At 39.7% G+C, this 26,659-nt stretch overlaps 1 protein-coding gene across 3 annotated transcripts in view; it reads left to right on the forward strand.

The window, feature by feature from the left end:
* Tmcc1 (transmembrane and coiled-coil domain family 1) overlaps window positions 1–26,659 on the forward strand; it is a 184,449-nt gene that overhangs the window by 103,294 nt on the left and 54,496 nt on the right. Inside the window, exon 1 of one of the 3 annotated variants that reach the window (XM_085686927.2) lies at window positions 18,614–18,732. The exons of the other annotated variants lie outside the window; for them this stretch is intronic. Coding sequence (XP_085543053.1) covers window positions 18,706–18,732 — 27 coding nt within the window. The 5' untranslated portion in view covers window positions 18,614–18,705. Of the gene's footprint in view, window positions 1–18,613; window positions 18,733–26,659 lie in introns of those variants that run through there. 3 annotated transcript variants of the gene reach the window in all.

The raw sequence follows: 26,659 nt of genomic DNA on the forward strand, positions 1-26,659 counted from the left end.
GAATTTCTTTGACTGTTAGTATGACATCTGGGTTCTGTAAGTCTGTTCCATACCTGGTTTCTGAGAGGTTGCACTGATTTACATTCTTACCAATAGTGTAAAGCCTCCACCTCTATCAAATCCTTGCCAACTCTTGTTGTTTTCTTCTAGTGGCCAATCTGACTGAGATAATATGAAACCTCAGTTTAGTTTTGATTTTTCCTGATAACTGAAAATGTTGAATTCTCCTCACATATATTTGTCAGGAGTTTTCCTAACTTTTGATTAATCACTTTAGGGTAATACTTGTCTTAGGATTTCTATTGCTGTAAAGAGACACCATGACCACAACAGCTCTTATAAAGAGAACATTTAATTGTGGTGGTTCTCTTACATTTCAGAGGTTCAGTCTGTCATCATCATGGTGGGACTTGGTGGTGTGCAGGCAGACGTGCTGGAGAGGTAGCTGGGTATACTACATCTTGGCTTTTAGGCAACAGGAAGTCACTCTTATAGGACTGAGGCAGAGCTGGTCCTGGTCCCGCTGGTCTCTCCCTGGAACTGAGCAGGATGGTGAGTGTCAATGACCCAGACCTCCCCTGACCACACACGGAGTCGGGAGTCTTGTCAGTGTTTAATTATTAGGCAGGAACTTGTATAGGGTTGTGATGGGGGTGGGAGTCTTGGGATGGGGTGAAGTGGAGTAAGAAATCAGGGCCAATAATAAATATCCTGCCATGTTAGAGGTGGCTGGGCAGAGGCGGGTTTAGGTCAGGCTATGCTGAGTCACTCAGAAGTGGAAGTCATGGCCAAAGACAGGTCTCCAAACTCGAGCTAGGCTCAGGAAGTTACACTGGTCCTCACTCCCCAGCCTCATGAGGCCCAACAACACTGAGCAAAGCTTTAGCAAGAAAGACTTCAAAGCCCGCCCCCACAGTGGCACTCTTCCTCCAACAAGACTATACCTGCTTCAACAAGGGCACTACCTTTGGGGGCCATTTTCTTTCAAACAACTCCAGGGCTAGTAATGCTTCTGTTGTTCCCTCGCTTCAGTTTCTATTAGAGTAATGATCTTGATTGTTTAGGAGACCAGACACTTAATTTTGGTTTTATCTTGACATAGTCTTTTCTTCAAATTGACAAAAGTGTTTTGCAGGATCCAAGAACCCACATCATAGCATGCTTCCTGTGGTGTGACTCTTCATGATTAAGATTTAGAATTGAAATCTGTGCTGTAGAAAGAATTTGATAGTGTTTCAAGTATTGTATCAACTGACCTTATTGATACTCTGCAGATATATCTACAGTTTTAGATTTTTGCTTTTTGAATGAATTGCATTATGAGAAGTCATTACAGGGGCCCTTGGAGCTTCCAAAACTTATCAGCCTGTCCTACTAGGTTACTATTGCAGTGATAAAACACCATGAGCCTTTAAAGCAACTTGGGGAGGAAAAGGTTTACATTACTGTTCCACTTTTACATTGCTGTTCGTCATAGAAGGAAGTCAGGACAGGAACTCAAACGGATAAAACCTGGAGACAGGAGCTAATGAAGAACAGAAGCCATGGAGGAATGCTGTTTTCTGGCTTGCTCAGTCTCCTCTCTTACAGAACCCAACCACAGCCCAGGGATGGCACCACCTTCAATGGGCTGGACCCTTCTCCATCAATCACTAATTGAGATAATGCCTTACAGGCTTGCCTGAGCCCAATCTTATGGCAACATTTTCTTTTCTTTCTTTCTTTTTTTTCTTTTTTTCTTTTTCTTTTTTCTTTTCTTTTTTTTTTTCTTTTTTTTTGAGACAGGATTTCTCTGTAGCCTTAGTTGTCCTGAAACTTGAGCTGTAGACCACTCTGGCCTCAAACTCACAAAAATTGGCCTTCCTCTTCCTCCCAAGTGCTGGTATTATAAGTGTGGGCCATCATCACCCAGCTGGAGGCATTTTCTTAATTGAGGTTCTCTCAGATGACTTTAGCTTATGTCTAGTTGACATAAAACACACAATCTTAAAAGGTCTATTTGTTTACCAAGAATAATGTGGCTTCCCCTTTAGTGACACATAGGAAATAAAAGTTCCATTTTGGCCAGGTATGGTGGCTCATGCTTGTAATCCCAGCCCTGGGGAATCTGATGCAGGGAGATTGCCATGAGTCCTAAACCAGATTGAGCTACAGACTGAGACCATGCCTAAAAAAATCAACCTGAAAACAATGTTTCATTTTTACGGAAAATGCATTGTGTGGAAGACCATTTTGAAGTCTGATCTAATTAGTTTTGATAATAAAATCCCAGAGTCAGATATCGGGGTAAAAGCTGAAAGATCAGAGATGTAAAGGAGCAACCACAGTCCCCTCTTAACCTCTCGACTCTTCTGACTGAAAGGGGCTAAGCTCCCTTCTCCACCCCACCTTATTACTTCCTGTCTCCTGTCTGTACAGACCTCCAGACTTCTATGGTTAACTAGTGGCCCTTTACTCTCTGATCTCCAGGCAAGTTTTATTTGTCAGACCACAAACAAAATATCACAACACCATTTGCAGTTATGACACACATGACTGGGAGAAACCAGAAGACCAGAATGCGCTTCATTGCTTTTCTCCCAAGGAGACTTGTGACTAATAACAAAAAGCATTTACAATGTTTTTTGTTTGATTCCTTTTTTTCCCCCTTGGCACTGTAAACTGAAACCAGGCCTTTGCACTTGCTAGGCTAACTAACTAACTCCTTTCCTGTCTTTTTTTCTTTTTTCCTTGGTTTTTCAAGACAAGGTTTCTCTGTGTAACTGCCCTAGCTGTCTTAGATCTTGCTTTGTAGGCCAAGCTGGCCTCGAACTCACAGATCTGCCTCCTCCGTCTCCCAAGAAATCTTTTTTTTTAAAGTATTTTTTGAAGTAAGATGAGAAGTGAGACTTAGTTATTCTTGATTACTTTTTTGCCCTGAGTGAATGGGGATGAAAAGCACCCAAGTTTCTGTTGTCTGCAGGTGTCAACACGAGAACATGAGCAATGAGATTGAGAATCTGTTGCTTTAGGTGAGAAAACTGGGCAGAGATGGGAAGGGCTCCACTCTCTGCTGAACTTTCTCCTGGCCCCTTACCTTCTCTTAATAAGGCTGTAATTTTTAGGTCCCACATGAATGCAGGCAGTCCTCCAGTCCTGCTAAAAACTTTGTTTAGTGTCATGCTCTATATATCTTTGCAAAAGGTTCAAGAGAAAAACAAAGATGGACGGCCTTAAGACTTACATCAGTCAAGCCTTTGTTAATAAATGCTCAAACCCAGCTGCTGGAAGTGCAAGAAGAGAAAAGCATTTTACAAAATAGACAGCCAAGGGATAGCCTTAAGGTTATAACCTACTCTTATTTTCTCTTGTGGGGTATATGAATGTCACTTGGTACTGTAGTATAGGCTTAACCCAGACCCATGTTTTTCTTTGAAATTAGTTATCAAATTGTATTTTTCTGAGACAGATAAAGAGTAAATGATGTGAGTTTCTCCAGGCAGAGGACAATAAGAAAGGGAAACGACAAATTAAATCAGCAGAATTTACAATGAGTGAAGACATTCCCAGATCCAGTTTCTTAAATCATGTCTCGTCAGGCATTTCTCACGAAACTTGTTTATAATAAACTCACAGAGCCATTTTTAAAGTCCTTATGCCTAAATAAATGGACAGTAAAAACTGATTGTTATGATTCAGTAGTTAACAGTAGCTTGCTACTCTTGTAGAGGACCCAGGTTCCATTTCTAGCACCCACATTTGGTAGCTCACGACCTCCTATAATTCCAGTTCTAAGGGATCTGATTGCTCTCTTGTAGTCTCTAAGGGTACCTACACCCATTTGGGAGCATATATCTACACTCAGGCTTATGCACATATACATAAAATAAGTAAATCTGATGCTGGACAGTGGTGGCGCACACCTTTAATCCCAGCACTTGGGAGGCAGAGGCAGGTGGATCTCTGGGAGGTCAAGGTCAGCCTGGTCTAGTTCCAGGACAGGATCCAAAGGCTACAGAGAAACCCTGTCTCAAAAATTAATTAATTAATTTGTAAAAAGAAATTAGGGCCCAAAATTATTGTCAACTCAGGACATTTTAGCAGGTAAAAATGCTTGCTGTGTAGCCCAGGTCTTGATTTTGAGAACCTTTAGTAGAAGGAGAAAACTAACCTGAAAGTTGTCCTCTGACTTCTACATGTATACCGGAGAGCATTTGTCACTTCTTCTCATAATAAATTTTAAAAATTAAAACAATAGTCCATCCGAGATTAAAAAGTTTAAATTATATTTAATTAAATCTCTTAATTCTGGATTATGAGGGAGACTTATACTCTATATCTTAACTATAAAATATCTCAAAAAATACATACCCTTGCCTGCTGTATGTAGATGCACTTTATGCATGTTATGCCTATAGAGGCCAGAAGAGGACACTGGATCTCCTGGGACTACAAATAAAGAGGATTGAAGGTGTAAGGTGTGTGTTGGGAAGCAAACTCAGGTTCTCTACAAAGTCAACAAGTGCTCTTAGCCATTGAGAAATCTCTTCAGTCCGTAGACCTCTTTAAGCTAGAGGTGATTCTTTGCTTTACCAGTGTTCCATTTTAATAATGCATCCATATAACGTGCTGCATAAATGAGCCTTACAGGTGTGCTAAATGAGGGACCAAACACAAAACAATCCTCTTACATAAATCTGTTTATACAGAGCAACCAAAAAAAGTGGATGAGTGGCTGCTGGAAGTTGAGAATAGGGGTTTGGTACTTAAGGTCACAGAGTTCCTTTTCAGAGGGATGGATGGACATATGCCACAATAGTGATGTAACGGTGCATAGTTCTGAAAAATGGAATTGCATATTTTAAATGAATGAATTATCTAGTACATGAATTCCATCTCAATAGTGTTTACAGTGGAACTTATCGTAAGATTGCTTTAAATTGTGAATGTAATATTTACAGTTTTTCAATAGAATCTTTACTGTTTTTTTGATGCATGTTAGCAGAAATCTTTAGAAATTATCTAATCCAAAAATACTAAAATGACTGTATCTGAAGAAGGATAGCATCACTAACTCACCTTTGTATTCTGCTTAGCAATTCTAGCTGTGCAAGGCTAGCAGAAGAGTTATTCTGACAATGGTTTGCCATTTCTTATAAGGACAGGGGGCATTATTTATATATCAGACTATTTATTTACTTTTTATTTCAACTAGTCAACACAGCCCATCTTTAGTTTTCAATGTTGGTGTTGATTTTTGGTAGTGATGGCTCACTCTTGCTTACAGAGTCTCCATACATCTAGATTTGAGTACACTTGAAGCCTGGTCTAAGAAACTTCCTCCCGAAGTCTGTACAGGTTAACAAACTTCTCCCTGATTTTGCTTTCCCTCATCTTTATCTTCCCTCCCCACTTAAAGGAAGAAGGAAAATACCCTAACAGCTCAACTTAAAGTGAAAGCCAATTTCTTCCTATTACCTACAATTAGGATGAAGAGATTTGTAAATTTTTTTTGTTTTGTTTTGTGTTTATGAGTGTCTTGCCTGCATGTATTGTCTCTGCACCTCATGCATACATGCCCAAGGAAACCAAAAGAGGGCATTGAATCCCTGAGACTTGGATTACAGAGGATAATTACTGATCGTTATTATCTTTATATGGCTGCTGGGATTAGGTCTTGGGTTGTCTGGGAGAGCAGCAAGTGTTCTTAACTGCTAAGCCATCTCTCTAACCCTATTCTTTTTCCTTCTTCCTTTTTTTAACAGATTATTTTTTATCTAGTTTATAGTCACTTTCTCACTTGGTATTAGATCCTTCCTTCCCTATTTTCTAAGACCGAGTCCAGTTTCACAGTTCTGGAACTCAGTGTAAATCAGGCTGACTTCAAACTGCAAAGTGATCCACCTCTTTCTGACTTTCATGTATTGAGGTTACAGGTATGAGGCATCACTCCAGATCTTTTGCCTGATTTCTTCAAATGTTATTTAATGGATTCCCTAATAAAAATTATATAGTTATTTATTTATTTATTAAAATTTCCACCTCTTCCCCGCCTCCCTTTCCCTCCTCCTCCCCACCTCCCCCTCCCTCTCTAGTCTTAAGAGCAGTCAGGGTTCCCTGCCCCTTGGGAAGTCCGAGGTCTTCCCCCATCCATACAGGTCTTTAAAGGTGAACATCCAAACAAACCAGGCTCCCACAAAGTCAGACCATACGGTAGAATTAAATCCCAATGCCATTGTCCTTGGCTTCTCAGTCAGCCTTCATTGCCAGCCACGTTCAGAGTGTCCATTTTGATCACATGCTCCATCACTCGCAGTCCAGCTGGCCTTGGTGAGCTCCCATTAGATCAGTCCCACCGTCTCAGTGGGTGGACACGACCCTCGTGATCCTGACATCCTTGCTCACGTTCTCCCTCCTTCTGCTCCTCATTTGGACCTAGGGAGCTAAGTCCAGTGCTCCAATGTGGGTCTCTGTCTCCATCTCCATCCATCACCTGATGAAGGTTCTATGGTGATATGCAAAATATTCATCAGTATGGTTATGGGACAAGGCCAGTTCATGCACTCTCTCCTCTGCTGCCCAGGGAACAACCTGGGGACCTCTCCTTGGACCTGGGACCCACTCTAGAATCAAGTCTCTTGCAAACCCTAAAATGGCTCCCTTAGTTGAGATATATACTTCCCTGCTCCCATATCCATCCTTCCTCCCTCCCCCCCATCCCATTCCCCCAAACTATCCTGAATCCTCCCCTTCTCCCTTCGCTCTACCCAACTCCCCTTACATCCACCCCCCCACTCCCCGTGCCCCCAAGTTTGCGTGGCAATCTTGTCTACTTCCAATATCCAGGAGGATAACTACATGATTTTCTTCAGGTTCACCTTCTTATTTAGCTTCTCTAGGGTCAAGAATAATAGGCTCAAAGACCTTTAATTATGGCTAGAATCCACTTATGAGTGAGTACATACCATATTCCTCTTTTTGGGACTGGGTTACCTCACTCAGTAAAGCGTTTTCTATTTCCATCCATTTGCATGCAAAATTCAAGATGTCATTGTTTTTACCACTGAGTAAAACTCTAATGTGTATATGTTCCACACCTTTTTTAACCATTCTTCTATTGAGGGGCACCTAGGTTGTTTCCAGGTTCTGGCTATTACAAATAGTGCTGCTATGAACATAGTTGAACAAATGCTTTTGTAGCATGATAGGGCATCTCTTGGGTATATTCCCAAGAGTGGAATTGCTGGGTCCTGAGGGAGGTTGACTCCCAGTTTCCTGAGAAACCACCACACTGATTTCCACAGTGGCTGCACAAGTTTGCATTCCCACCAACAATGGATGAGTGTTCCCCTCACTCCACATCCTCTCCAGCATAGGCCATCATTGGTGTTTTTGAGTTTAGCTATTCTGACAGGTGTAAGATGGTATCTCAGTGTTGTTTTGATTTGCATTTCCCTTATTGCTAAGGAGGTTGAGCATGACCTTAAGTGTCTTTTGGCCATTCGAAGTTCTTCTGTTGAGAATTCTCTGTTCAGTTCAGTACCCCATTTTTTAATTGGGTTAATTAGAGTTTTAGTGTCTAGTTTCTTGAGTTCTTTGCATATTTTGGAGACCAGACCTTTGTCTGATGAGGGGTTTGTGAAGATCTTCTCCCAGTCAGAAGGTAGCCTTCTTGTCTTACTGACAGTGTCCTTTGCTTTACAGAAGCTTCTCAGTTTCAGGAGGTCCCATTTATTCATTGATTCTCTTATTGTCTGTGCTACTGGGGTTCTACCTAGGAAGTGGTCTCCTGTGCCATCTCTTGTAGACTACTTCCCACTTTCTCTTCTATCAGGTTCAATGTGGTCAGATTAATATTGAGGTCTTTAATCCATTTGAACTTGATTTTTGTGCATGGTGATAGATATTGCTCTACTTTCATTGTTCTACAGGTTGACAGCCAATTATGCCAGCACCATTTGTTAAAGATGCTTTCCTTCTTCCATTGTATATGTTTAGCTCCCTTGTCGAAAATCAGGTGTTCATAGGTTTGTGGGTTAATATTCGGGTAAATTATATATTTTTATAATTTTCATGTGAAATTCCTCCATTTATAAATAGAAATGCTGATTGTCTTAGAGTATTTGAAACTTTGGAATCTTATCAATAACTGTATTGGTGTTTTAATCTACCATCACACACCTGAAACACCTGAATCTGCTGATAAATAACTACCACCTTGGCCCTGCTGCCCCACAATCAGCTCTATGCCGCTCAGGCTGTGGCCTGGCAGGATTTATAGTTCTGCTGGCACCATCTCTGTCACTCTTTTAAAAGATTTATTTTTATCTTCTATGTATAACTGTTTTTGCCTGACTGCTCACCTTGTGTTTATGCCTGGTACTTATGGAGACTAGAAGAAAGCATTGGATACCCTGGAACTGGAGATACAGGTGGTTGTGAGACACCTGACATGTCCATTTACATCAACATAGGCATGAGACTTGGGGTTCCTGGAATATGACTTAAGTTCTATTACCAGCTATTTGTAAGGCCTTTTATTCTATATCCACTATATCAACCCCCACCTCCCCCCCACACACACACTCTTATTCTAAGAGGGAACTATGTCTTGGGTGTTGAAGGAGTAAGTGTGGATATTGTCCTGAGATACTTCAGAACTGAGAGTATTTGGGGTGGTAAGGTAAAACTGGACATCATGGTAAGTGGTTAGGGTTCAGATCCAATGAGGAGGTGGCTTCTCAGGTAAAAGACTGGTTGCCTGTGAGTGGACAGTGCCAAAATAAGCAAATATAGTAGGGATAATGGATAATAATAATTCTTCACTATGATAAAGGGACTTTCCATTATAAAAAGAAAGGAAGGTTCAGTGAACCTTGGAGTAAGATTTTTAAGTATTTAAAATTATCTCAATAATTTTAATATCTAAAATGTTAATATTTAATATTTTAAAATAGTGGAATAAAATTATGGGTATAGTTTAAGATATAGCTTGTAGATGGAAGTTTCTGTTCTGCCTGGTCACACAGCCATTCATTCCCAAGTAAACACACAGAGGTTGTATATTGCATAGGCTAATTACTAACTAGCTCTTACAACTTAAATTAACCCATAATTCATATTTATGTTTAGCCATGTGACTTGGTACCTTTTCTCAGTAAGGCATTCTCATCTGTTTCCTCTGCATCTGGCTGGCAACTGTGTCTCTGCCTTTCCTCTTCTCAGTCTGGTCACCCCACCTATACTTCATGCCTGTCTACTGGTCAATCACCATTTTATTAAACCAATACAAGTGACAAATTTTTACAGTGTACCAGAGCATTATCTCACAGCAATAGCTTAAAATTAATAGATATATTTATAAATAAATGGGCCGCATATTATGTTGTGCCCCTTAAAAGGGCTGTCAAGTGTTGGTAAGCTTTTAAAAGAAACGTGGTTTATAAGACAATCATAGAAGTTGAAGGAAAAACTTTTAAAATCAGATATTATAAGTATATAAGACAAATTCTAACAAGGCATGTTGTGGACAGAAATTACTTCAAGTGAATGGTAGAGGTTTTAAAGAACAGATAAGGAGAACTTAGATCTGTATGCTATCAGGTTGTGCTTGATAAGGTTGGCTACAGTTTCAACTATGGGCAGCATGATAACCAAAGCAAAAGGTTTACTTAAGAAACCTCAGTCTTGAATCCAGGGCTGTTCTGGGCTTTTACATAATTTGTATTTGTTTCTGGTGGAAGAATGAGTTGCTGCTGTTGTTGTTGTTGCTATTACCTTTATAGTATATGAGCAAAAAAAAAATGAACCATTATATTTTCTTAAAGGAAGGTGGCTAAGTAAGGGAGCTCAAGTTTGTTTTTAGAAATCTTTATAGCCTCTACTAATGGTCATATATTACAGAATTAAATATAGAAGTTTAACCTTCAATTATATGGGCAATCAGTAATTTATTGAATGCCTAGTGTATGCCTTAAAGAAAATTATTCTTATCTTGTGATATATTTCATTCTCACAGCAGTGACTCAGAGTAAATATGATCCCTTTGTACTGATGAAGAAACTGAAACTCAGATTAAAAAGCTGGTCCAAGGTCACAGAACTAACAGTAGCCCTGTAAGGCAGCAGTTGTTTCTGCTCCAGTTTGCTCCAACCCACTGCTTGCATTGCTGTGGGCCTGTATTGGGTGTAGGTTGTCGGAGAGATAATATTGACTGCAGCTGAACCTTGCTCCCCACACACTGGAAACGAATGTGAAGATACCAAGTATAGAAAACTTAAAAAAAAATGGGTCAGTGATGACTCAATGAGTAAAGGTGTTTGCCACCAAATCTGGCAATGTGAATTTGATTCCTGGAACCCATATAGTGAAAGGAAAGAACAGCATCCCACAAACTGCGCGTGCACACACACACATATATGCATACACACACACACACACACACACACACACACTAAATAAATATGAGAATTAAATAATGTGCCTTCCTGTAATCCAAAAAACAATGGTAAGGTAATTATTTCTACATTCTCAATATTGGCCCATTTTCTCAAGTCTCCCAACATGTATGGGAAAGTGCCTCTTAATACAAGTGCACAAAGGAGGCAGAGTACAATTATGAGTGGCTTGGCCCACTGCCAAGCCCACTAGCAGAATCACAGTTTTAGACCAGAGTTCTTAATATTTCACGTTGCATAGCAGTCTACATATTTTAAAAAATTTAAGTCTACACATGTTTTTATTAAATCTTCTACAGGGCACTTCTTTTTCCTCCTCTCAACTGAAGCAGGGATGTGGGTGGAGGGTTAAAACCCTGAGGATTTAGGGTGTCTGGCAACATTACCCTAGAGATTGCACACCACAGCTGTAGATGTGCGCATTTCCCATCGGCATTTGCTCTGAGCACAAAGGTTCTTGTAGAAACAGCTAGGCTGCAGAAGTCAGAGAAGCTGCCACGGTCTTCTGACTATGTACTCGAAGGATAGACTGCTAAGTGGGTAACGGACATGACGACGAGATGCTTTGTAATCTCCTCATACAAGCCAAAGAGAAGAGTGAGTTTCCAAACATGAGTGCATGTGGAAAGCTGTCAGCACGTGTTCTTCTGTTGTGTTTATCTGGATTCTGTGTTCTTGAGTCAGAAAATCTTCTCCTAGATTTCAGTTGCTCCCACAGTGACACCTGGAATCTTGAAATGTAGTTCATTGTCATTCATCACTTAACAATGTATTATTTTCTGAGAAATTTTATTCTTTTTGTTATAATGATAAAATTCTTTCATTTCTGAAATGTGAATTTTACTTTCTGTGGAATAATAATGAAGATTCTTGATGTACTCTAAGAAAAATTTAAAAATTATATTCATTAAAAGTACAAATGGATTTTAGACAATGAAAAACCTAGATTTTCTTTGTCTTCTATCATCTGTTACCCTGAGCACATTTCCTGTCCTTTATCTTTGATCATAGTGATAGTCAAAATTTAGGCCTATTAGAACAATTATGTTCACTGTACAGAAAACCCACAGATTAGAATCCAAGAACTAGCATGGAGCTACATCCTTAACCCATAAAATTCTATATGTAGCAATATTACTAGGGTGTGTTAGGATTGCAAAGACATACACATGCAGACTCATTTTCTGTAGACAATTGTGAATATAAATGTGTTTTTCAACTTAAAAATACTTGATGTTCTAAAAAAAAAAACTCTGTGATAAGCCATCCTCCTTGTCACTGGTACCCATGTACTTCCTTGAATTACTAGCAAAGCTGTTGTACCTCAAAAACCCTTCTCACCATATTAAGCCTACAGGGTGAGGTTGTAGGATCTTGTGTCTTACAGCAGTTAAGCATCTATTTAGGTACATGGAATAGTGTTAATGAAAATTAATCTACGTATGTAAAAACTTGGATTTTTCGGGGGGAGTATTATTTTTATTAGGTTGGGTTTTGAGATGGATCTTTTGTAGCCCAAGCTGGCCTCAAAGTCTGTGTGTAGCTGGAGGTGACCTTGAATTTATAATCATTTTGCCTCTGTGTCCTGAGTTCTGGAATATAGGCTTGTTCTACCAGACCCAGAAAACTTGAATAATTTCTTGTAAGAGTTGTTTTAAAATCTTATTCTTTGATGTCCTTGGAGCTCAAGAGGCCTTTCACTATGGACAGATTCATTAAGTACCATGCTAAGTACTCATTAAGTATACATCTAAAGAGTATGTCTGCTCTTTAGAAAATAAGTGCAACTTGTCAAATGAAACTAGTAAAATGCAAGAAAGACTTGGATTTTATGTGACAACGAAGATGTTTTAACTCAAATTAGAAGATAGATAACAAGGGATGTGTGTGTGTGTGTGTGTGTGTGTGTGTGTGTGTGTGTGTGTGTGTGTGAGTGCAGGCACAACAGCAGGGCAGAGGGTCACTGGAGCCAGAGTTACAGGGAGTTGTAGCCATCAGTCCAAGAAGAGTGTGTATCCTTCATTGCTGAGCTATCTCTCCAGCCCCAAGAGGTAAATCTTTATGAAGGATTCAGTTCCTATCAAGAGTACCTGACATGCAGTATATACTTTGTTATTCATGAAAAGAGATTCCAGTTGTCATGGTACATGCCTTTAAACCCAGAAGAGGCATGGTCTAGTGAGTTTCAGGCCAGCTGGGGCAACACAGTGAGATATTTTTTCAAAAATAAGCAAAAGGGGCGGGTGGAAGAAGAGAATTTCCACAAAAAGAACTCAGTGAGTTCTAAGGGCTGTGGCAGTTGGGCTTTGAAGAATACAGTAGCTTTGGATGTGTAGAGACAGAAGACACCCTGTGAACATTACAGTGAACAAATAAATAATCAGTTGTGTTGAGCTGTTGTCATGATTTGTTCTGAGAACAGTGAAGCAAAAATGAAAGTAGCAGGGTAGTTACGGCTCCATAGGATAAGCAAGTTAAGATGAAGCATCTCCCTGAGGAGTTGGTATCAATTGAGGTAGGGCCACCGTAAGGGAGTATCAAAAGCAATTAGATAGCATGTTAAAAGTCTAATCCTTAAGTTTTTTATCTTTAAAAATGAAGCCAATAAATGTGGATATTGGATGGCACACGCCTGTAGGACGATAGCAAGTTTAAAACCAGCTTGACCTACTGAGAGCTCAGATGTAAGTGATCACTGTTCTTTTGGTGGTTATGGTAAGAATAGTAATTGTTCTTTTTAATTTTGAGTCAGCACACAAAATTCCAGGCTTCATTATGACATTTTCATACATACATTATTATGCTTGGTTTTTCTTCCTTTCCCTTCCTTCAGCTTTCTCTCACTCCTCTGTCCAACTTCCTCCCACAGAGTAGCCTACTTTCTGCTTTCGGGTCATACATACACACACACACACACACACACACACACACACACACACCTTACTTTCTCATTTCCGTCCTGTCTTGTGATTTCGTCCTCCCCTTTTATAATCCTCTTTCTATTTTCATGATTTGCATGAGTGTTTGGACACACACACACACACACACACACACACACATTTAGATACTACATATGAGAGGGAAAACACTATTTGTCTTTCTGGATCTGAATATGATTTTTTTCAGTTCTATCCATTTTCCTGCAAATGTTATTTTTTTATGACCAAATAAAATTCCATTTTGTGTGTGTACTACATTTTTTATGCATTCATCCATGGATGAACATTTAAACTGTTTCCTTTTTTTTTCTAAAATCTATTTACTAGTTTGGTGTATGGGTGTAAGTATGTGGGTGTATATGTGCCACTGCATCATGTAGAGATCAGAAAACAAGTTTCAGGAGTCAGTCTTCTACTCGGGTCATTAGGCTTGCACAACAAGTGCTTTTACCCACTAGGTACAATCTCACCATCTCTGGTTCCATTTCTTAGCTATTATGAATAATGTAGTAATAAATATGGATACCTGTTTGGATGTGGATATCTGTCTCTGTTTAATTAGCATCCTGTGGCTATGTTCCCAGGAGTAGCATAGTTATGTTAGTTCTAGTTTTAGTTTTTGAGGACTCTCTGCTGAGTTCTATACTGTGTGCACCAGCTTTGATCTCTAACAACAGTATAACATATCCTCTTTCTCCACAGTCTCACCAGCATTTGCCAACTGTCATTTGTTATCTTGGTGGTGGCAAGTAGAAGTAGAAGTTATAAGGCAATGTTTAGAATGAAGAGGCCTGTCTTCATCCCAAAGAATTCATAGTATATAACAGTGTAATGAGGCTTGTGAGTGTTCTCATTTTTACTTTCAGTCCTATAGAATCTACATTGTTATTTTGAATATGACTACTTTTGCCTTCATGCTTTGACTTAATTCTCTGCTCAGAATACTTCACAGAATACATAGAGGATTATCTTCTCATCCCTCAGATTTTCCATAACAGATCAGAGAGGGAGGTAACATTTCTTTTATAAAAATATTTGGTATCTTCCTAAACTCCATCCTCCTAGAATTCTCCACTGGTCGTTAAGTTCACATTACAAGATGACTGATTTAATTGAGGATATTCTTATCTAAGAAGCTTCAAACATGAGGAAGACTGTGCTTCCTAAGTATGGTCTGCACACCAGTAATTGGTGCTTAAACTGGATTGGATCTGTCTTCTTCTCCCTAAGGCTAGGACTCGTGTATGTGTGTGTGTGTGTGTGTGTGTATGTATGTGTGTGTGTACCATTATGCTTCTAATCAAGTACAATTTGCATTAAATGCACATGGCTCTTGAGACCTGGGATAACTAAAGAGGGAGTAAATCTCTTGGAAAATATGTTATAGGGAAATTACTTTTTAAGACAGTTTTTTGAGCCAGGTGTGGTGGCATACTTTTACTCCCAGCTCTAGGGAAGTTGAGACAAATGGATCTCTGTGAGTTTGAGGCCAGCCTGGTCTACATAAGAGAGTTCCAGGTCAGTCAAGAGGGCTACATTTTGAGCTCTGACTCAAAAGAACAAACACCCCAGTCTTTAGAAATATAATTTCTATGCCATAGTGTAACATGAAGGCCAGCTTATTTTGGGGTATCTGTCCTGCCCGGTACCCCACAGCCAGCAAGTCCCAAAGAAAATCACAGAGTCTACATTAGGTTATAAACTGATTGACCCATTAGCTCAGGCTTCTTGTTAACTCTTGTAGTTTTTATTAACCCATTATTCTGATCTATGTTAGCCATATGGCTTTGGTACCTTTTTGAGCTGTCAGCTCACATGTTGCTTCTTCGGTGGCCCGGGTAGGAATGCTGGAGGGAGCTTCCTGCTTCCCAGAATTCTCCTGTTCTCATTGCATCACCTCTACTTCCTGTCTGGTTTTCCCGCCTATACTTCCTGCCTGGCCAATCAACGTTTTATTAAAATACATGATTGACAGAATACAGATAATTCTCCCGCACCACCATAGGATTTACCAATTAAAAGTGTATAACTGTGGCTCTTAGTATAGTCACAGAATTAGTAATGATCACCACTCAGCTACACAGTATTTTCATCACCTCTAAAGAAATCCCATAGTCCTTAGCCATCAGTGCCCAATTTTTCTGTTTCCTCTTGCCCTACACAACTGCTAATCTTGTCTGTTTCTCTATATTTGGATTTCTACCCTCCTTTTTTGAAATAATTGTGAATGCTCATTAACTAGGATGAGTGTGGAGAACAGCTTAGGGAATGGGTCAGCTGCTCCAAGTTTATGAAATAAAGCCAGGTTTAGCTGGGGGCGGTATTCTTGCTGGTAATGCAAGCACTCAGGAAACTGAAACAGGAGGACTGCAAATTTGAGGCCAGCATGTACTTCGTAGTTCCATGCTGGGATGAGCTACAGTGTGAGACCCTGCCTGGGGAAGGGGACATGGTACAGCTAAGACAGGGTTGGAGAGAATTAATTGAATGGCAGAAAAAGTAAAGATACTGATAGAGTTGAAGTTCTTAGTTCTCACTGTAACATACATTAGGTGTGGTCTTTATTAAGCCACTAAACCTTCAAAGTAGTAGCTAATATTTACTGAGACTGTGCTATGTATAAGATCCTGTACAAGCACCAACCCTGTGTTTTGTAGAATAAAGATGTAAAAAGCTGTGTCCATAAAAGGGATTGTAATTGCCTGAATCTTGTCAGTCATAGCTGGTTATGAGTTGCAAGGTTGACAATGCCTGAAGTAGGATCCTACCTTATGTTATAAATTCTATATGTGTTCTACAAGTATAGGTTCAGCCAATTCAGACCAGAAATATTCAAAGAGAAAAAAATTTTAGGAAACATGTGCAAACATCTTTTTATTATTATTCCCTAAGCAATACAGTATAACAGTTGCTTACATAGAAAATTGTGTTATGTCAGATGGGAGAATGTGTGTGGGTATTGTGGAATATTATTTTAACTAGGCAAAAATGTGTTGCATTTGTTAATGCTGTGGAATATTCCTTTAACTATGTAAAAAATGTGTTACATTTGTTAATGCTGCTTTTGTTTTATTATGCAAAGATGTGTTACATTTATTTCACCTTGCCTGCCTAAGGCACCTGATTGGTCTGATAAAAAGCTGAATGGTCAGTAGCTAGGCAGAAAAGGCATAGCTAAGGATGGTGGGCAGAGAGAATAAGTAGGAGGAGAAATCTAGGCTCAAGGGAGAAAGAGAGGGAGATGCAGGGCCAACCAGGTAACTGCCAGCCAGCTAGATGGAGTAGGACATACAGAAGGAAAGAAGAAATGAACATAAAATAAAGTGGAGCATTCATAACTAGTAGTAAGTCTCCGTGTCATGATTTGGGAGCTGGTTGGTGTAGATAAGAGTTTCTGTCCCACCTGATCCCACAGCCATTCAGTGTAGGAGGTCCTTCTCTTCATGTGTTGCTTTCACTGGTTAATGAATAAAGAAACTTCCTTGGCCTGGTTGATAGGGCAGAACTTAGGTAGGTGGGGAAGACGGAACTGAATGCTGGGAGGAAGAAAAGCAGAGTAGGAGAGAGATGCCATGGATCCACTGGAGACAGACAGACATTGGGAATTTTACCTGGTAAGCCACTGCCATGTGGTGATACACAGATTAATAGAAATGGGTTAAATTAAGATGTAAGATTAGCCAATAAGAAACTAGAGCTAATGGGCCAAGCAGTGATTTAATTAATACAGTTTCTGTGTGCTTATTTCAGGGCTAAGCTAGCCAGGCGACTGGGACAAACAAGAAGGCCCTGCTTTGCAACAATTCAGTCCCAAAGAAACACACAGAGGCTTCTGACAATTAAAAACTGTTTGACCTATTAGCTCGGGCTTGTTATTAACTAGCTCTTACAACTTAAATTAACCCATAATTCTTGTCCATGTTAGCTACGTGACTTGGCACATTTTCTCAGTGCAACATTTACATCTTACTTCCTCTGCATTTGTGTGGCAACTACAGACTGAGCCTTTCCTCTTCCCAGAATTCTCCTAGTCTGGTCACCCCACCTATATTTCCTGCATGACTACTGGCCAATCAGCATTTTATTAAACCAATACAAGTACAAATCTCTACAGGGTATAAAAGCATTATCCCACAACAGGTTAGTGGCCCAAAAGAAAAAAACCTGCTTACGTGTGGTTTCAAGGAAAATCCTACACTGTGTCCATGTGTGCACATGCTAATGTAGGTATACAAGTTTGTATACATGTGGACATACAAGGCTGGCTGGAAGTCAGCCTTGGGTGTTGTTTCTCAGGAATTGTCTACCTTGGTTGTTTGGGTGTGTCCATGTTCGAATTTTTTTTTATTACATTCATTTACTCTAAGTATGTTTGCATGCATGTGTATGCCATGGCATATATGTGGAATTCAGAGGACAACTTGCAGGATTCAATTCTTGCCTAACACCATGTGGTCCTGGGTATTATTATTCAGGTCATCAGGTTTGGTGGCAAACACCTTTACCCATTGAGCCATCTCACTGGTCTCTCTTTGATTTTTGAGACTAGAGCCTCTTTCTGGGATCTGAGACCTCACTAAATAGGCTCTTCTGCCTGGCCATTGAGCCTTAGGGATTCATCTGTTTCTACCTCTCCTCCAGTGTTAATATTACAAATGCATGCTGCCACACCTGACTTTTTATATGGGTACTGGATTATACTCAGGCCCTCATACCTACATGAACAGCTCCTAGTTAATTGAGCTATCTTCCGCTGTTTTCTACACTGTTTTATATAAGAGACTTAAACATTTGCAGGTTTTGAAGTCCAAGGAGAATGAATACTAGCCCTGATCCCCTTGGATACTGAAGAATGACTCTGTTTAATGTAGTGGTGATAACAGCAGCTGATAGTACATGTGTCTCTGTTCAGCAAGGAATACAGGATCCCTGTTTGATAATAAAGAAACCAGTTATCAACAGTTCCAAAAGTCATATCACCAATGACAGTAGAAATACAGTACTAATCCAGTTCTGCCTATTCTCTTTATTGCCACCACGACTGTAGCTGGAAAGATACTAGATTCTGGGAGGAATGGGATAAGAAGTTAAGATTCTTAGATATATAAGAGCTTAAGATACCATTCCAAAAGGATGATGAATTCTAAGGTTGGTGATTTCAGAGGAGAGGTGGAACAGTGCCCTGTGTTCACAGGGTCAAAGGTGCATCCCATGTGATTAATCTGTAAGACCCGGAAGAGTTGTGCTTGGAAGCACAGTCACATAGAGCTTATCCAAGTGTGCACTGGAAACTATTTTTGTTAAGTCAAAGGAAAGACAGGATCAGTAAGATGATGCAGTCACAGTGGGGAGAAGAGGTAAGTACTAGAAGACAAGGAGTTACCAGACTTATGCAGACGGCATTTTTTTTTCGAGTTCTCATATTCATACTCTTGTTTAAATTGAAAGTATATTTTTGTTTCTGTAGTAAATTCCATCCTGTACTAAAAATGAGTATCTTTAAGTATATCAGGGGTATTTTAAAATTAGTCTGTTTCATATTCTTATCCTGATAGGATGTAAAGTCATTTTAATAGACATCAGTAACATCTCACATATACAGAATCTTGGGTAAGTGCTTAAAACTGTAGCCCAGTATTATACAAAGGCATGGGAAGATTCCATGAACCAGAGTACAACAGATTTGTTCTTGCAGTTTCCTGGCAGCCCTATCACTTTCTGTGTCTTTACAAAAGTCTGACTCTTTCAGCTCCTACAGAAAAAAAGAAGGCTCTTTTTCTCTTTTTCCTTTGTCATTGTTCAGAAGTTGTGTGATCTTCAGTTTTCTGTTGCTTCCAGCTTTAGAGTTTTGTTTTTGTTTTTTACCTTCTTCGTCACCAGAAGTTGGTTGCAAGAATAGTATTTCATGTTGTGTTCTATGGGGCAGGAGTAGGTGCCAAATACAGACTTTTGTTACTTTTTATTTGTTTTGAGTAATTGCAGCCTGTCCTGGTGGGAAAGTACGGCAGTGACGGGCTGGCTCCATGGCAATACAAGTGTTTGGCAGCTGCTTGTGTCACTTCAGCATGAAAGTAAATTTTTTTCAGCATTTATGCTTTTATTATTTTATTGGTTTTGGTGTTAGGAGTCTAACCTAGGGCCTCACTCATGCTAGCCAAATGCTCTATTACTGAGCCCAACATTCTTTATTTTTATTTAACACATAATTTAAATACGCATGAGGTACTTAGGATAAACTTGGTTAATGATTGTTGTATACTGCTTCTTCCAATAGTTGAGTTGAGAGCTCCTAGAAGCTGGGAAACAATGTCTGGGAATGACTTACCAGGAAAAGAGTTCTTAAAAGAAGACCAGACCCACTTGTATTCCTTCATCTGTACTGTGCTGGTTTTCTTTTGACACCAAGTACAAAGGCCACTGTGCTGCATCCATTGCTGCTGGCTTTAAGCTATCAGATGGTGGAACTGCTGCTCTTTGATGGAGTTTAACTGTCAGAGATACTGGCATGTCCACTGGCACAAGGAAGTTCAGGACTTTGAACTCTAATTCTGGTCAACTTCCAGTTTCTACATGGAACCCTCTGTGAATGGTCTAAGAGTTCTGAGATAGAAGAGTGGAATAGGAAAAATAACTGATATTGAGCCAGTTCTCTTATGAGACATTTGATCATGTGAAGACCAAGGCAGAAAGTCTTGGAGATGACAGACACCTGACTTCACTTTTAGTCTACTCAGCCAGAAATAGCAGGACTGAATTTATTTTAAAAAAAAAAAAAAAGGCATCTGACCTGAGAAGCATTAGTTGAGAGAAAGCAAATAACTGCTCATTTTGCATATGTACATTTGCATGTAAATTATAGAGAATAGTAATAGTATTCTATTAAACTGTTAGATCCTCCTCCTGTTTAAAATTGCAGAATAGTTTTCTCAATCCTTCTTCCTTTGAACAACTCATCAACACAGCAATTGGACCTGTTGGGTGTGAAGGGAAACTAAAATGTGGGGGAGGATTCTTTAGCTGTTACTACATAGTCCATTGCTATTGCCCCCGTGAATTCAACCTTGTGCTGACCATCTTCTGTTAAAAACCCAGATTAAGATGAACAGTGGTAGCATATGCCTTTAATCTAGGACTTGGGAGGCAGAAGCAGGTGGATCTCTGCAAGTTTAAGGCCAGCCTTATCTACAGAGCAAGTTCCAGGACACCCAGAATTGTTACACAAAGAAATCCTGTCTTGAAAAACAAAAAAACAGATTAAACTCTTGACATATGAAACCCTATGCAAAGAGGCATATGGGCTGTCTGTCACTCAGACTGTTTCCCAGGATCAAGTAAGATTACCAAAAACCACAGGCCTTCGCTGGTTCCTCTATTGAATAAAGGAATCTAGTTGCTAAACCCTAATTGTGCAGCAATCCCTTTTTTACTTTATAGACATAAATAATCATCTATAAAGGATGCTTTACTACCTTTTATAAAATCTTTGTTAAAAGTTTCTTAAACACTCGTCTACATATATATTTCTTCCTTCATTTAAGTTGTTGATGAATTCTCTAGCACTTTTTTTAACAGCTAATGAAAACATTGTGAAAATTGGTGTTGTCAGAAAAAAATCCAAAGTGTTCCATTGTAGTAACCTTAGTTTATATCAATCCGTAGTTCAATTACCTTTCTTCTTACTCTTCATTATTTTTGCTTTTGAATCCTATTTCTTATTGAGCTTTTGGAATACACATAAACTTGTTTCCATTTTGTTTGAAAAAAAGAGTCTTTGTAGGCCAGACTGACCTCATATGTGGAAAGATTCTCTTAGTTAGAATTTTACTGCTGTGGATAAATGCCATGACCACAGCAGATCTCATTTAATTGGGGCTGGCTTACAGGTTCAAAGGTTTAGTTCATTATCATCATGTCAGGAAGTATGGCAGCATGCAAGTAGACATGGTGCTGGAGAAGTAGCTGAAAGTTCTACATTTGGATCCAAAGGCAGCAAGATAGTGACATTGGGCTTGGCTTGAGCTTGTGGAACTTCAAAGCCCACCCCATTCCTCCAACAAGGCTACAACACCTCCAATAATGCCACTCCCTGAGTCTATGGGAACCATTTTCATTCAAACCACCACAGGGATCTACTTGCCCAGCCTACCAAGTATTAAAGTTAACCTGTGCTACCATCACACATAATTTTGTAAGTTATCTTAAAGTCTTTTTTGAAAGTAAAGTAGGATGTGAATTAATAACTGCCAGTTATTAAGACAGAATTTTGCAGTAATATGCAGAGTTACATCATAATATTCAAAACACGACTCTGGGCCTCAGGATTTGTAGTCATGAAGTGCATGAGCAGAGATGTACTTTTTGAAACACAGTTTTAGAATTAAGGAACTAGCTGTGAAGGCCATAACTCCCTAGCTCTGAAGAAAAAAGAAACACAGTCCTGAAGCTTACACATTTTCCCTCCTAGCCTGAAGGATATGGGTCATACACCAACTGGTTCTAAGTTTTTGAAACAGTAGGCTATTGTTAAGTGATCACTAAGTCTGTACGTCCCACATGGAAGTTTTTAGTCTGTGTTTATTGAAACTATAATTTCTATTTGGTTGTTACTGTTGTTTGGTTTATGGAGACAAGATCTTACTGGCCTCAGACTCTCAAGTACTGGTATTGTAGGTACGTGCCACCATGACCACCTCCAGGAGTGTGTGTGTGTGTGTGTGTTTGATTTTACTTTTGCTTTATGTGGTACTCAGCTCTTACGTATTTGTAGATACTTTGGACTAAGTAATTTAAAAACAACAGTAATTTTACTTCACTCAGTTTTGTAATCCAAGATCAAGGTACCAGCAAATTTAGTTTTTGCTGAGGACCTGTCCCTGTTCTGATGGTGCTTTCTTGTTGTGTTCTTATGTGATAGAAGAGTCAAGAAAGTAGCAGAAACTCTTTCATAAGGGCACTGAACCTGTTTCTGAACATAGTTAAGTAATAACTAAAACATGGGTGCTAGATTCCAAGATTGTTGGTGGAGGGCAGTGGTCACCAGCATTTGTACTGTGGGCCCAGAGCACCAAAGGTTTATCAGTGTGTGTGCATACACTTGACTACGGCAGTGTCAGAATATTGGGGTTGTTGATGTGTGGTTTTGCTCTTCTATGAATTAAACCCAGGGTCCTGCACATTCCTGACAGGTGCTGAGCCACTGAGCCACACCATTGGGTGCTAGTACAGTCACTGATGTGTAAGCTCTGTAATTTTTCCTTTCTGCTTTTTGTACTATAAATATTTTAAGCAAAAATAAATAGAGAATAACATAACAAATACCTAATAACCATGGCCAAGCATTTTGTTATATTTGCTTGAGACAGAGTTTATTTTTATGTGCCACTCCTCGATCTGTTCCACTTCTTTAGAGGCAGTTTCTATTCTGAGTTTGGGATTTTTTTTCTCAACATACACTTGTTTATGTATTACTGGAGCCCATCCAAACTGCCAACTTGGTTAAATTGAGAAGCACCCAGGAGATTAGCAAAGTACACTTCTAGATATGTCTGAAAGTGTTACTAAGAGGATTGAAGAAGGCAGGGTGTCACATCCTAAATGTGGGCAGCACCACTTCTTGGCTTGAAACCTGGGTGAAGTAAAAGGGAAGGAGGAGGAAGCTCTACCATGGGCATTCCCTCTACTTCCCACCCTCCAGGACAGAAACTCTGCCCCCACCCCAGCATGATGGCATGTCCTACTGTGAGCCAAAATAAACCTTTCTTTCCTGAAGTTGCTTTGCCTGGGTGTTTTGTCAGAGCAGTGTAAAGCTAACACAATTGCATACACAAATCATGTGTTGTTTAACAGGGATACATTCTAATAAGTGAGAGTGTGAGAGCCTGCATGTCACAAACCTAGGTGGTTTAGCCCAGGCATATAATATGATTTATTGCCCCTAGGCTGTCTTACCCTCCATAGGTGACTGAGATCAATACAATTGTAGTACAATGGTATAAACATAGAAGATATTATTAAATACCAGATAAAATTTTGGGGTTTTTTGTATTTTAATATCATGCCTGTATTGGACACTTTATATGAAGAAACTGGCAGGACTGACTAGAAGTAGCTCTAGGTAAGTCAGGGAATAAAGACCAGAAATTTCTGTACAGACCTGCTCTTTAAGGATGCCTGAAATTTTTCTTCACTATAGTCTAGCCTTAGCTTATTGAGTTATTTTACTTTGTAGACTTTTTAAACTTTTTTGTTGTTTGGTAATGACACTTAAAACACACATACAAGTTGCGCGTAGTTGCCCACTGTCTTTAATCCCAGCACTTGAGAGACAGAGGCAAGAGGATCTCTGCAGCCTAGACTACATAATGAGTTCCAGGACAGCAAGTAGTATAGACAGACCCTGTATCAAAAAAAAGAAAAAAAAATATACTGTTTTGGTGGTGGAGGTGATGGTTTTATTGTTGGGCTTGTTGTTGTTGTTGTTGCTTTGTTGTTGTTGCTATCTTAAAAATCATTTTGTTAAAAACTAAAGATGTCGTGGACTGAACCAGATGACTCACCAGGTAAAGATTTGCTACCAAGCATGGCAGCCTGAATTTAAGGTGGAAGAAAAAATCAGGTAGTTGTATTCTAACCTCCATATGAGTGCCATGGTATTTGCCCCAAACCCTAACCCTCAGTAAATAAGTCAATGTAAAAAAAATGTTTTAATCAAAAACCTAAATCATAAGACATGAGCACAGTCTACTAGAGTCAGAGTCATGAGCGTCTACTAACCACACATCCTGTCCCACTAGAAGTGAAGCAAAGGTGAGCTACATTAATGGAGCTGCTGTTACCTCCTATGGCAGCAGTGTCTTTTGGATTCCCTCCTGAAGGGCCTGCCTGAGGTATGTTTATCATTACTTTAAAAACATAAAGCTGAGTGTATAGAACTAGACATCTGTGAACACAGGAACCATAGCACACTGCTTTTACCCAGTGCTCTGTGCCTCATTACATCGTGTGTGTTGTTTCTTTGGTTGATTGCGTATTTTAGGTTTTGGGTTTTTTGTTGCTGTTGTTGTTCTTGTTCTTGTTTGGTTTTTTGGGGTTTTTTTGGGTGTTTTTTGGGGGGGTTTTTTTTGGCTTGTTGTTGTGTTTGGTTTGGTTTTGAGACAAGGTCTCAATGTGTAGCTCTGGCTGGCCTACCACTTACTATGTAGACTAAATTGATGTAGAAGTTAGAGATCTGTTTGCTTTACCTCCACCTCCTAAGTGCTGGAATTAAAGGTATGCATTGCCTTGCCCAAAACTTTTTTTTGTTTTTACAATGTTGATCGTTTTTTGCACTGTTGAGAGCCTTAGATTTACTGGGTAAGTACTGAGCCACATCTCTGATCCATGTTTTTTCAAAGCAAAATCTCTAACTTGCCATAAAGCAGCTATTTGCTATAAAGGTAATTTTGTTTTCCAGAAATGGTGCTCCAGAACCCAATCTTGGCTAGCAGACACATGGGGCAGGAGGCCTACTTAGTTTTATTCTGATGCAGGTGGAGATTTGTCTTTTCCCTGTTGGCTGGAGTCTGACCTCACAGTCTTGAAATTAGCTACTTTTTAAAGAATTGATGAAAGGAAATGAAAGAAAAGAGGAAGAGGGTAAAGTGCTCTAGATCATCCAGTTCCTGGAAGGGTAGGGGAGTGTGAGCAAAAGCTTTACCAGGTGGGAAAAATGAAGATTTGCATGAGGGCTAGGCTTGGTATCTCATGCCTTTAATCCCAGCACTAGGGACTCAGAGGCATATAGATCTCTCTATGAGTTGGAAGACGTCAGGACTTCCTAGTGAGACTGTCTCCAAAAAAGAAAGAAAGAGAGAGAGAGATTTGCATAAAAGTTTTGCAAGTGAACAGACTACCTTTGATGGAGGAGAGGGTGTCATTTCTTACAGTGTCAGCACTGAATTTATGACCTCACCCATCTCCAGAAGTGGGCATCACTCTGAGTAGAGAGAATGCTAAGAGAAGCCTTGGATTCTAGCTGGAGGAAGAAGAGGATACAGAAAGGCCTTGTTTTCTGTTTTCTCTTTTCTCTCTTATACTAAAAAACTCACACAATTCTGAAGTAACAATAGATTGAAGTCCTGCAGGAACCTGAAACTCTTGAGGCAGAAACCATCTCTGATTAATGGGAAGGGGTCCTAAGGGGAAACCATCTCTGATTAGTTGGAATGTTTGCTTTCTCTGTTCAGCTGCTTGGCTCCAAACATAGTCACTGTCTAGAAATTACACGACTGAGAGAAGAATATGAGTTCCCAATCTTCTGACTAGATAAGGAGGACCCCGGTTGCACAGAAAGTACTGAGGAGATTAGACTGGTAGGAGACTTAGGAAGTAAACTCCTTAAATTTTTTCACTAACCATTCAACTTGCCCGAGTGTCCATATGCTGTGCATGCACAATCTGGCCCCAAACAGGCTCCGAGAAACAAAGTGTGGCTTAGGCTATGGCTTGGTCCCAGACTGGTAATAGGGCTTGATGTACATGTGGAGCAGATCTGTTTAGCATTGCAAAGACTTTGACACTTAGCTCATGTTGGAACAGTCTACAGGAGGCTGGCCGGAAACTCTAAACTGATGAAAACTAAATTGGCTCCGCTGATTGTTATTCTTTATATGCACTTAGCATTACCTAGATTTTTACACCAGTAATCGAAATATGTAGGGTACGATAAAAAGTGAGCAGACATTAGAGAAAGTAGTAAAGTTATCAGTTCATATGGAGGAGAGGGGACTAAAATAACACTGATGTTAGCGTTGCCCAGATAAACTTAGGAACATCAAATATCTTAACATCTCCAGAACTAGAAAGGGAAGCTGGCAGCACTAAAAAGGTCAGTCAGTCCACAGTTAGACATCACAGCACTCCTCTCTCCATGATTTCTAGAACCCAGTAGGCAGGAAGTAAGCAAAGATCCAGAAGAGCTGAGCATCTGTTCTGAACTAGATTCTAGAAAATGTGAAGCAACAGAATACATATTACTCTGAATGTCTGTAAAACATGCATCAAGGTGTGGGCCCTGTCATGGGTCATAAACTAGAGGTATAAAAAGTGATATAAAATCTATTCTCCAGCTGAAACAAATTAGGGAATTTGAGCTGAAAATCATAGTATGTCATGTCAAAATTTGGTAGAGAACCAGACATAGTAGGGAACACCTTTAATCCCAGCATTTGGGAGGCAGAGGCAGGTGGATTGCTGTGAGTTCAAAGCCAGCCTGGTTTACACAGTGAGTTCCAGGATAACCAGGGC

Source organism: Myodes glareolus, chromosome 3, assembly GCF_982192425.1.
Source record: "Myodes glareolus chromosome 3, mMyoGla1.1, whole genome shotgun sequence".
NCBI classification, from domain to species: Eukaryota; Metazoa; Chordata; class Mammalia; order Rodentia; family Cricetidae; genus Myodes; species Myodes glareolus.